The 12,398-nt window shown below is 38.8% G+C and overlaps 1 protein-coding gene across 1 annotated transcript; it reads right to left on the minus strand.

Moving 5' to 3' along the window:
• Positions 1-5,377: 5,377 nt before the first annotated feature.
• PLAC1 (placenta enriched 1) lies at positions 5,378-6,376 on the minus strand. The gene has a single exon (XM_028523377.2). It carries the CDS (start codon positions 6,153-6,155, stop codon positions 5,523-5,525), a length of 633 nt encoding a protein of 210 aa, XP_028379178.1. The 5' UTR covers positions 6,156-6,376; the 3' UTR covers positions 5,378-5,522.
• Between the last annotated feature and the right edge of the window lie 6,022 nt (positions 6,377-12,398).

Genomic DNA, 12,398 nt, shown 5'->3' on the forward strand with positions numbered 1-12,398 from the left:
TCAATGTTCCATTTCATTCACCATTTCAAATGGTGAACTGTGGTTCCAGTTCAATCACCATTTTATTTTTACCTCCATTTATCAGTTTATTATAAAGGATACGACTCAGGAATAGCCAGATGAAAGGGTACATGTGGCAAGGTCCAGATGGGTCGCCCCATACTAATTTTCTTAAATGCAGAGCTACCGTGTCTTCTGAGCTTCTCAGGCTCTAGATGGTGATATCTTTTTTGATTCAATCTCTTCTTTTTCACATATACCCAGTCAGACAGATCAGGATTTACTTAGCTCAGGTCTTATGCCATCCATGAAGCCTGTCCTCTCTGCTCCAGGTCCTGGAGTTTTCCACACTCCAATCTTTTGTCTTAATCATAAATGAGTCTTATGTACATATTTAACTGGTTTATAGGCTAAAATGAAGTCCTGCTGTTATTTATTTGAAGTGGTTCTCATTTTATAAAAGATTTTATTTGTTTATTTTTATAGAGGAGAAGGGAGAAAGAGAAGGAGAGAAACATCAATGTGTAGTTGCCTCTCATGGACCCCCTATTGGGGACCTGTCCCGTAACCCAGGCATGTGCCCTGAATGGGAATAAAACCAGTGACCCTTTGGTTCATAGGCCAGCACTCAATCCTGAGCCACACCAGCCAGGGCACTCATTTTTATCTCTTCCTACACTTTCACTCCTTCTCCCACCTGCTTTCTCCATCTCCTCCCACCTATGTTAGAGCAATAACCGCCTAAGTGTCCTCCCTCCAACACAGTACACTTCTCCACCCTGTTCCCAGTGTTTATGCTCACAAGAAAATGCTATTCTTCCTTTCTCTGTTTAGCCAGATCCTCCCTATCTTCTAAGAGTGCGGTCATTGCTCACCTTCAGTGAGAAATCATCCTGGATCTTCCCACCCAACTGGAAGTTTCCGTATACTGGGAGGGAGTGTTGAATATAGGGGGAAAGTGGACTTTGGGGCTAGACAAACCTAGATTAGAATCCCAGTGATGTGCCCTGGCTGGAATAGCTCAGTGGATTGAGTGCGGGCTGTGAACCAAAGCACCACAGGTTCAATTCCCAGTCAGGGCACATGCCTGGGTTGTAGGCCACGTCCCCAGTGGGGGCCACGTGAGAAGCAACCACACACTGATGTTTCTCTCTCTCTCTTCCTCCCTTCCCCTCTCTAAAAATAAATAAATAAAATCTTAAACAAAAAGAATCCCAGTGATGTTATTAACTATACAGCCTCAATTTCTCTGAGCTTCAGTTTCTTCATCCATAAAAATGAGTAAATATTTTTATCTTGTAGAGTTGTTGTGAATATTAAATGAGATTATGTATATAAAGTGTCTGGCACATGGTAATGACTATTATTACCACAAGTAGCTCTTGAGTCTCCTCTATGCTTGATACATTTCACCTCAGGGGGTGTCTTTGTGATTATTGCCCCTTGCAGTTATGAAATTCACAACTTGCATATGGTACTCCAGGTCTAATATGTTTAGTATTGATTGTTTGCTAAGTTATTTATATGTGTTTCAGTGTTTAATAATCTGTGAGCTTCTGAAGAGATGGGGAAGTGAAGTGCTAGTTCTTGTGTACATAGTCTTGTATACTACTTTTCTAGCCCCATTTTCACCACCATCAACAGTGCTCTCATTGTATTGGACTAAACTACTTGCAGCTTTTCTGATGATCACAACCCAGATCCTTATGTCTTTCTATAAGCCCATTCCCTGAACTGGAATAGCCTCTAGGTCTTCAGACTTCTTTACTTGTCTCCTCCTGATTAAACTGCATTAGTCTTATTTCCCATTGCATGCTTAGCATCTAACATAATGCCTGGCACATAGGACAAACTCAATAAACATTTGTTAAATGAATGCACTGTTTTCAGGGATTATTATCTGGTTTTCCTCCAAAAAAGGAACAGAAAAATTTAAACTGAACAGCTGTGTTTCTTTTTTAATATATTTTATTGATTATGCTATTACAGTTGTCCCATTTCCTCCCTTCACTCCCCTCCACCCTGCTCACCCTCTCCCACCCACATCCCCCCCTTTAGTTCATGTCCATGTGTCATAAGTTCTTTAGCTTCTACATTTCCTATACTATTCTTACCCTCCCCCTGTCTATTTTCTACCTACTATCTATGCTACTTATTCTCTGTACCTTTTCCCCCTCTCTCCTCCTCCCACTCCCCTGTTGCCAACCCTCCATGTGATCTCCATTTCTGTGGTTCTGTTCCTGTTCTAGTTGATTGCTTAGTTTCTTTTTGTTTTTGTTTTTGTTTTAGGTGTGGTTGTTCATAATTGTGAGTTTCCTGGCATTTTATTAGAAATGTTTAATATCTTCTTTTTCTTAGATAAATCCCTTTAACATTCCATAAAATAAAGGCTTGGTGATGATGAATTCCTTTAACTTGACCTTATCTGAGAAGCACTTTATCTGCCCTCCCATTCTAAATGAAAGCTATACTGAATAGAGCAATCTTGGATGCAGGTCCTTGCCCTTCATGACTTGGAATATTTCTTTCCAGCCCCTTCTTGCCTATAAGGTCTCTTTTGAGAAATCAGCTGACAGTCTGATGGGAACTCCTTTGTAGATGACTGTCCCCTTTTCTCTTGCTGCTTCTAGGATTCTCTCCTTCACTTTTACCTTCGCTAATATAATTATGATGTGCCTTGGTGTGTTCTTCCTTGGGTCCAACTTCTTTGGGACTCTCTGAGCTTCCTGGACTTCCTGGAAATCTATTTCCTTTGCCAGAATAGGGAAGTTCTCCCTTATTATTTGTTCAAATAACTTTTCCACTTGTTGCTCTTCCTCTCCCCCTTCTGGTACCCCTATAGTTTGGATGTTGGAATGTTTAAAGATGTCCTTGAGGTTCCTAAGCTTCTCTTTATTTTTTTTTGAATTCTTATTTCTCCATTCTTTTCTGTTTGGTTGTTTCTTTCTTCCTTCTGGTCCACTCTATTGTTTTGAGTCCCAGTTTCCTTCCCATCACTATTGGTTCCCTATTCATTTTCCTTCATTTCTCTTATCGTAGCCTTCATTTTTTCATCTAATTTGCGAGCAAATTCAACCAATTCTGTGAGCATCCTGATCACCAGTGCTTTGAACTGTGCATGATAGGTTGGCTATCTCTTGGTCACTTAAAAATATTGGCTCTGGAGCTTTTATTTGTACTTTGGTTTGAGCCATTTTGGGGGAGATCTGGTCATGCCTGTTATGTAGTGAGGGGCGGAACCTTATGTGTTCACCTGGGCGGGGCAACCCAGTTGCTGGGTTGTGATGTTTTATGTGGGGGTGGGGTCTGAGAGGAAACAATGGTGCTTGCTCCTCTCTCCATTGGATTTCAGTCCCTTCCGCTGCTTCCCCAAGCTATCTGGGCCTTTCTGGTGCTAATTCCTGTGTGGGTGGGCTTGTGTATATTCTAGGACCCTGTGTATCTCTCCAACACACTCTCCTATGAGGCTGGGAGTCTCTCCATGCTCCTCAACCCCCACAGGTATTTTCAATCAGTGTCCTGAGGTTCTATTTCCCTGCACTGGGACCCTGGGTTGCACAGTCTGTCTCGCTGCCCAATTTCACCTGGTTTATCTGTGTGCAATTGTGGCCCGGACAGCCAGATGCCTTGAGTGCAGTGCCTCACTTCATAGTTGCCGCCTCACTGGGTCTGCCAGGTGCCTGTGTGCTCAGGATGCCTTATGCACCTGGGATGCATTATGCATAGCTTTTTGTGCCATGGCCCCTCTCCGCCCAGCTGCTTGACTCCACCCCTCCTACCAGTCTGGATGAATGTGTGTATTTTAACTCCTTGGTTGTTCAACTTCTGTACAATTCAATTTTTTGTCAGATCTGGTTGTTTTCTTGTTTCTAAATTGTTGCTGATCTTATTTTGGTTGTGCAAGGAGGCACAGTGTGTCTACCTATGCCTCCATCTTGGCCAGAAGTCCTAAACTGAACAGATGTGTTTCTTCAACTACCACGACTACAATGGAGTGAAGGTTTGTGTCCACTTCAAGATTCATGTGTTGAAATCCTCACCCACATGGTATTAAAAGGTGGGTCTTTGGGAGGTGATTAGATCATGAGGGTGAGGCCCTCATGAATGGGATTAGCACCCTTATAAAAGGGCTTCCAGAGAGCTCTCTAGTTACCTTTCCATAACCAGAGAACAGCAGTTTGTAACCCAGAAGATGACCCTTATCAGAACCTGACCATACTGGTACCGTGATCTAGAATTTCCAACTCTTAAAGCAATGAGAATAAACTTCTGTTTTTTTATAAACTATTCAGTCTATGGTACTTTGTTATAGCAGCCCAAATGACTAAGATAATGACTGAATTTCTAATGTCTACTCATCTACTGAAACACTTTATGTGTATATCATCATGTATATTGTGCTAACATTGTTTGTTTCTTAACAGGGGTGTGGTCTTGGACAAATTCTTTAATCATTCTGTGCCTTAGGTTCCTTATTTGTAAAATGGATATAATAAGAGTACTTTTCTCAGGGTTGTACTGAGGATTAAATAAGATGCTGGAATGTTCCCTCTCAGATCATACCAGAGCTGGCTCCTTCTTTACATTCAAGACTCATTTCAAATGATAAGACCTCAGAAGCCTTCCATGACTCTCCAACCCACTTTCCAATTTCTCTAATATCACTGTGTTCTAAGTTCTTCATGACATTTGTTGCTATCAAAATTACTGTTTACTTGTTTATTTGTTTACTAGCTGTGTGACCTCAATTTTCCTGAGCCTTAGTTTCTATTTACTACCATATACTCAGTGCCTAGAATGGCAACTGGAATGTAGCAGCACTCAATGAATATTTGTTGCATAAATTTATTTACCCTTCCCCATCCAAGTCTTTGAAAAAACTAATGGATTGCCAAACCTGGGTGAAAATATTCCAAACACATAAGTCAAGGCACAAAACTCCTTTCAAAGTATTATCAATTAGTGACTAAAGTATAAGATCCAGCCTTTGGCCTCAGGAGCTTACCATCTAGTTACTGCGATGTGACTTGAATTGTTCTTAGAACCACTGGTGGCTTATAAATCACTAATGCAACCTTTGCCTCCAATGGATAAAAAAATGATATGGCCATAGATAAAACTAAGAAGATATATAGCTAAGAACTATTTTGAATGCTGCAGAATACAAGTGGAATGACGATACAGGGGGATGGACCTTAAAGGAGAGTTAAGTTATCCTAGAAAAAAGTGACCAGGCACTAATGTTTGAAAGGCACTTAAAACAGTGTCTGGCCCATAATAAAAGCTTTATATGTATATTTATAAAATAAAAATACCCAGCTGATATTTTTATGCCATCAGAACTTTATTTGTGCTTTTAAAAAAGATATAAAATATAAAAAAAACTGTATTCACAAAGTTAACACAGGCTGTCATTTCTCATAAGCCCTCATAGGAGGGCCACAAGGACACATTTTCCTGATATTAGTAGTTATTATATACTAATTTTAGAAGGAGAATCAACAGGAGACCCCAAACTGGGATCACGTGGACTCAAGTAGATCATCTGAGCAAAGGGACCAATCCTTGGAAATATCCACAAAGAAAGATGACTGTGCAGAATGGCCCTCCTGAGCTCCTGCTTGGTGATATTGGGCCTGGATATGCTCTCCTTCATTGAAGACACAAGGTGGATAATCGCAGCTGGGCCTTTGTCTGGACTGTGACCAGGTGAACACCTCATAGCCTGTCTCACCATCCTGGGTTATGGTTCCTATCTTGCTGGCTTCTTTCACAGAATAGGGAGTAGTGACCCATGGGGAGTGCTTAAGGGCAGTGCATGACACTGGGATTGTGTATTTAGATGAGGCAGACTTTGAAGCATAGTGTATCTTAGCGCTATACATAACCATATTTTGAGAGATAGCCCTGATGGCACATTCTGTAACGTAGTAGGTAAACTTATAGATATGTGGCTGAACATGGTTGGCAGGGCAACCCAGACCCAATTGTAACTCAAGTAAGTGTATATATATGCTGCTGTTCAACATGAAGGGGTGTACTGTAACTATGAACCAGTCAATAGAACAGAGTACAGTCATTGGATTTTGCCCAGAACAGGCCAAAAACACAGAGGTGAGGATGACCATCCTTCCTATCACCTTGAAGACTTTCATCCCTGTAGCTGATCACATAATGACTCTCAGGAAACAGGAAGCTGTCTGATGAAGATTTCTAGGGTACACAAAAACACAAAAGACAAATCATCTTATTTCCTATCAACCGTTCAAATAGGGTCAATTTTTTTTTAAAACAAAAGGCCATTTCTAAAGCATTAAAAAAAGGTTAAGAGAATAGAACTTGCATGCTCTCACCAAAAAAGGTAAATATGTGATGTGTTGATTAACTTGATGGAAGAATCCTTTCACAATGTACGCGTATCTGAAATCATCATGCTGTTCCCTTTAAATATCTTACAATTTTATCTGTCAATTGTATTTCAATAAAACTGAAGAAAAGGAAAAAGAAAAAGGAAAACATTCTTGTGAAAGAGAAATGAATTTTAATTTCATTGTTGGAGCTCACATTTATGGATGACTACAATAGCTTCTTTATTATTTAATCATTTTTATTGTTATTCTATTACAGTTGTCCCAATTTTTCCCCTTTGCCCTCCACTGCCCATCCCACCCCCCTGCTTCCACACTGTTGTTGGATGACTACAATAGCTTCTTTAAATGGCTTTACCATGCCGTTCTGGTATAAACCACATATACCTCATATGTAGAAGGAGAGTCTATAGTGATCATGAGTAACATCCTTTTGTTTGTAACCCCAGCAAAAATAAATTAAAAATAAATAAAAAATAGTTTTCATGCCTAACATTAAGTAAGGGAACAGGAGATACAGTTTAATTCAAGATAAAGTCACTTCCCTCCTTAAGGGCCCCAGTACCCTCCCATATGCTGTACTAATGAACTCCTCCCTATTGTTTTCTTTTGGTTAGCAACAAATTTAATTAAATAAACACTTAAGAAGAAATTATGGTTTATTCCTGGCAACCAAATATTGAAATGTTGCTGAGTGGTTCCCTTAAATTGATCAGCTGAAGTTTTCAAAAAATGTAGCAGTAGCATTATAAGTCATTATGACCAATAGATTCCTTGGTATATCAATTGGGATACCTTGTAAAATAGCAAAATTGCAGAAACAAAAATAAGGCTTTTTAATTTTATCTTTTTGATCTATATTATATATGAAAACTTCTTAAATGTCCTGTATTAAAGAAAGAGGGTCTTAGGTTTGTATTTTATACATTGATTGACAAAGTATTTTTAAAAATATCCTTTGTGGCCATGGTTGGCACCTCACTGAGTCACGTGCTTTGCTTTACATTCTTGTTTAATTTCACTAGCTTTTTATTTCTTTTTTTTTAATAGGAAGCTCTATGGCCACTTCCTAGTCCTATTGTCTTTTACTTCCTAAAGAGTGACAGGCAGAGCAGTGGGGAGGAAAATGAGTAATGCTAAGAACAAGTGTCTAAAAGACATCAGAAGGAGACGACAAATGAAGAAGGAAGGAAGAGGAAAACATCTAATATTGTCCAACTTAGCTTTCATTTTAAAAGGGAAAATGACATAAATCAAATAGAAAAGGACCTAAAATTTCAAAGATATTGTGTGTGTAGGGTTATACTTTTGTTCCCTGCTGAGTTAAGTAACTCCCACAGAAATAAATTCGTTCCTTGACTAACATTTATTGAGTGACTATTATGTGCATAGCACCATGCTGAGAAGCATCCCAAGACATTTTTTCTTCTCCCTTTCCCCAGCTGCAAATATGCAGCTCTTTCTCTTCATTTGATATTGATAAATTTGCTGCGTTATTTAATGGAACCATGGCATGAGAGCCCACTAGAAAACTGCACTGGCCTAGATGAAATGCTTTGTTTCCAAGTAAGACTCTTGATCTGATTGGTACAGATTGATCTCACTATCTTTCACTCTGTCATTAATACCCCCTCATTCTCTCCGAGGTGTTGGGGTGTGAAGAGAAGTGAAAGGGGTTTACCAGGCTCCTTGCTTTCATTTTTGTTCATTCTGAAATGTTTGAGACTGCTCTTTTGTTTTACACAAAGCAAAAACAGAAGCAGTAACAACACACACAAAACCTGAGCCTGTTACCTCTCCAAAAAATTAAACAAACAAGATAGAACAACAACAACATACCAAGTACATTCTAATGACAGCTGTTCCTTTATGATTACTTAACAGTTAAATAAACAAAGCACATGCTCCAGAATGACGCATGATATTTGCTGTGGTTTCTTTTGGAAGCCAAGACAATCACTCCATCACTACTGAACTATTGTCATGGTCTAAAGAAGACCACCTTATCCTGAGCATGCTTTAGGAGTGGCTTTCTCTTCCTCCCTCTCCTTCCTTCCTTCTGTCCTTAACGTCGTCTCACATCTTAGGCCTATTTGTCCTGAACAAAAATCTTCCCTTTAAGTAGTTACTGCAATAAACCAGGGAAACAATCCTTCTGTTCCATTTTGTTTGCTCAAACCCAAAAACTGAGATCCAATTTTAAGGCTGTGTTTTTGGCCAGGAAGTTACACCATCCATTTTCTCTCCCTCAAGCATCTTTCCTATCCTCCTCCCTCCTCTTCCCTCTCATGGATAATCCAAACAGTTATAAAAAGCCCAGATTCTCTGAGAAAGAAGACAGTTGTCCCCCAGGCAATCATTTTAGACTACTTCATTAATGAGCCTGCTAACACTTAGCTCAATGCCACACTTGGGGAGTTGCTCCCTTTTGCTGAGTACAGGTCATCAAATCTGGGCAGCCTCCATTCCCTTTAGCCTGCAATTACCAAGGGTACAGTGTGTGTGTGTGTGTGTGTGTGTGTGTGTGTGTGTGTGGATGGTTATTAGTCATTCACAACACAGTAAGTGTTCATCAAGCTGGGTTTTCTAACTTCTATCAGAAATGGGCTGACAGAATGGGATGTTGGACAGAGGAGAGAGAGGCTGGTCTCTGAATGCTGGGTACAGAGAAAGAAGAGGGCTGAGGGACCAGATAGGGAAAGGGGTTCCTAGAAAAGCAGGTTGTGCAGAGGTGCCAAAATGAAGGTATTTTTAGCCATAATTGGGGCTGTTCATATATAATATCCCTAGAACTGTGGACAGAATCTTATTTAACGTTTCCAGAAACCTTCAGAGCTATGGGAGTTGAGGACTGGGGAAGAAATAAAGGCACAGAAAGGAATGCTCACCTTGGGACTACTGTCCAGCTTCTGAAGGAGGCGGCTGGGCTATTGGAAAGCAGGTCTCAGAATTTGCATTACCATAGCCCTATTTTGACTTGATTGCAAATTATCCCTGTGACATTTCAGAAGCAACAAACTTAGATGAATTTGTATAACCAAGTAGGGCTCAGCTATTGGTACATACCATCCTGAACTGAGCTATAGAGAGGCCAGCATTACCAGAGCTGCTAATGACACCTGGATGCAAAATGTTTGCTTTCCTAGCAGCTACAGAGTACAGTAGCTTTCTGTTTTTTTTTTCTAAATGTGGTTTATGCATATACATTTTCCATTAGTTCCTTTAACAGAGCTTTCCTCCCTCCCTCCCCTCCCCCCAAAACTTAATAAGCCTAATTCTTTATAAATACTTTACTTTTCTTTAACAAATCATGAAACATTTTATGCTGGGAATATGAAATTTATTTCCTTTTTTCAGTAGACAAAGGAAAAGATGTTTTATTTTCATTGGTCATCAGGGAAATACAATTTAAGCCACAGGGTGATACCACTGATTACTCATTGGAATGCCTGAAATTAAAAAAAGGAGGACTATATCAACTTCGTGAGAATGTAGAATTGGAACCCTCACATGTTATAGATGACTGTGTTGGAAAATGTACAAGGTCTGTTCTGAAAAAGTCCAGCCATTGTTAATAAAACAAGAACAGTTTGCACAGCACTGATCTAACCTGGCAGCCAAGGAGAGTGGACTGGAATGCACATGTGTGAACAATGATGGCATCATATAATGTGACATTGTACTAGTCAGTGGGGGCGGCAGATGCCATTGAGTGAGCATGTGTACTGTGTGGCTGTCACATTCAAAATGACTGAGTGAGTAGAGCAATGAATCTGAATCAAATTTTGCATTAAGCTTGAACATTCCTCCATGGAAACTATTCAGATGATTCAGAAGGCTGCAGCTACAGGGAACTGGTGATTGGCAGCTTCATCAGGACAATCTACCCACTCATGCATCATGTCTTGTGCAGAGTATTTTGGCAAAACATCAAACCACCCAGGTGATTCAGCCTCTGTACAGTTCAGATTTGGTGCTCTGTGACTTCTGGTTTTTCCCCAAACTAAAATCACCTTTGAAAGGGGAGAGATTTCAGACTGTAGATGAGATTCATGAAAATACAATGGGGCAGCTGACAGCAATTGGGAGAACTGGGTGAGGTCCCAAGGTGCCTACTTTGAAGGGGACTGAGGCGTCATTGTCCTATGTACAATGTTTCTTGTATCTTGTATCTTCTTCAATAAATGTTTCTATTTTTTCATACTCCATGGCTGGATGCCTTCTGGAAAGGCCTTGTATATATACCCAATAGAAAAGCACATATGTGTAAAACAAAATATTTGTACAAATAATTCCTAGCAATATTATTTCTAATAACTCAAAACTGGAAAGTATGCACATTCTCCAAAGCAGTAGAATGGATAGATAAATTGTTGCATATTCAAAAATGAAATAGAAGACCACAGCAATAAGAATGAATGCATCACTATTACATGCAACAATATGGAGAAATCTCAAAAATACAATGTTGAGTGAAAGGATCCAGACACAAAATAATGCATAATGTAAAGTTCATATTCATAAAGTTCAAAAACAGGCAATGCTAATTTGTTATTTTAGAAGTAATTGTAGATATTTGGGGGAGTGTAAACTCTGTTTTTTAATGTCTTACAGAAAAGAGATTGGATATTGGTTTAAACACAGAGCATTTTTCATCTCAGGAAGAAAAGAAAAAAACTCTTTTAAAAGAGACAAAAGCTGCAGTCCAAATTTGTTTTGTGATGTTGGTGAGTGAACTGAGAAGTGTAACACAAATCTCCTTGAAAGCAGACAGGATTTTTTGCCTCCTCATCTCCTCTGATGTCGTCAGAGACATATGAATTCTTCACATGGGGAATGGGGAGGAGAATTAGTTAAACATTTCCACATCTGGTTTTGGAACGGTTTGGAAAAAGAGCTTACTCCATAGGTTCCTGGAAGCTTTTGGGGTCGACAGTTATTTATTTTTAAAATTCAGTGTACTCATGACAGCATAGTTATCATCTGTATATTGTTTTCCCAGAATCTTGTTGTCAAAACAAAAGGAAACAGGGGAAAAGGAAAGTCCAAGGCAGCATGCAATTATCTCAGGGAAATATAACTGTCAGGGTTTTGATTTGCAGCTAAGTTTGTTTGCTCTCTTGCAGCTGATTTGAAGAAAAATGAATCTGAGTTGGAATAAAGATTCTTTTACAAAACAAAACCAGGAAAAAGAATCTTAACACTTTGTGAACTTATTCATTTAGAAATTCAAATAGTCACATTCTGACTTTGTCCTACCAACTATCTCAAGGTTTGGAAGTCTTTTTAAATTTAATTTCTTTTTCAAGCCCAATTTTAAAGAATTAGTCGGTTCACTGCTCTCAAAGAAAGTGAGGACTGTGACTGAGCTAATGATGGTAAAGTTATATTAAAGTGAGTCAAAAAATGAAATAACTACCTTTGTAGAATTTATATTAATTCTAAAGAATCTGGATCTGGTTCAGTTTTCTAGCCTTGTGAAGCACAGTGTGAAAAGTAACTGCACATTATTCATCATTTTGTGTGGAAGAAGAATTATGAACTGCTAATGTTTAACAATGTCCATTTTCTCAACAGAGTAAAACACCTTGACTCAACCTAGAAAAGACTTCATTAAAATTAAATGAAAAGTAGTCATTAAAAATATTTATCTGATTCTAAAACTAACTGTAGAAAAATTGAGAGCTATAAAAAATGAATACTTTGCAATCTCAAAATAACCATTGTTAATTTTTTTCTTGGTTTATGCACCTCTATTTTTTTTTTGGTGGGGGAGAAGCATATATATATATATATATATATATATATATATATATTCCAAAGTCATTTCTGGAAAAAAAGCCAAGGCTTTCTTGAAAGCTGTTTTTAATATTTGACATTGAATTTGAAAGCAATCAAAGCATTATTCTTGTTTGGGCCATCTGGTTTTGTTCTTATAATCTGTTAAGCTATCAAGCATAGTTTAAATGTCATGGTTCGTCTCATGCACAAATAAAGGTTGCAAAATAAATAAGAGTCCAAGCTTCTTGT

The sequence above is a fragment of the Phyllostomus discolor genome, chromosome X, assembly GCF_004126475.2.
Source record: "Phyllostomus discolor isolate MPI-MPIP mPhyDis1 chromosome X, mPhyDis1.pri.v3, whole genome shotgun sequence".
Taxonomy (NCBI): domain Eukaryota; kingdom Metazoa; phylum Chordata; class Mammalia; order Chiroptera; family Phyllostomidae; genus Phyllostomus; species Phyllostomus discolor.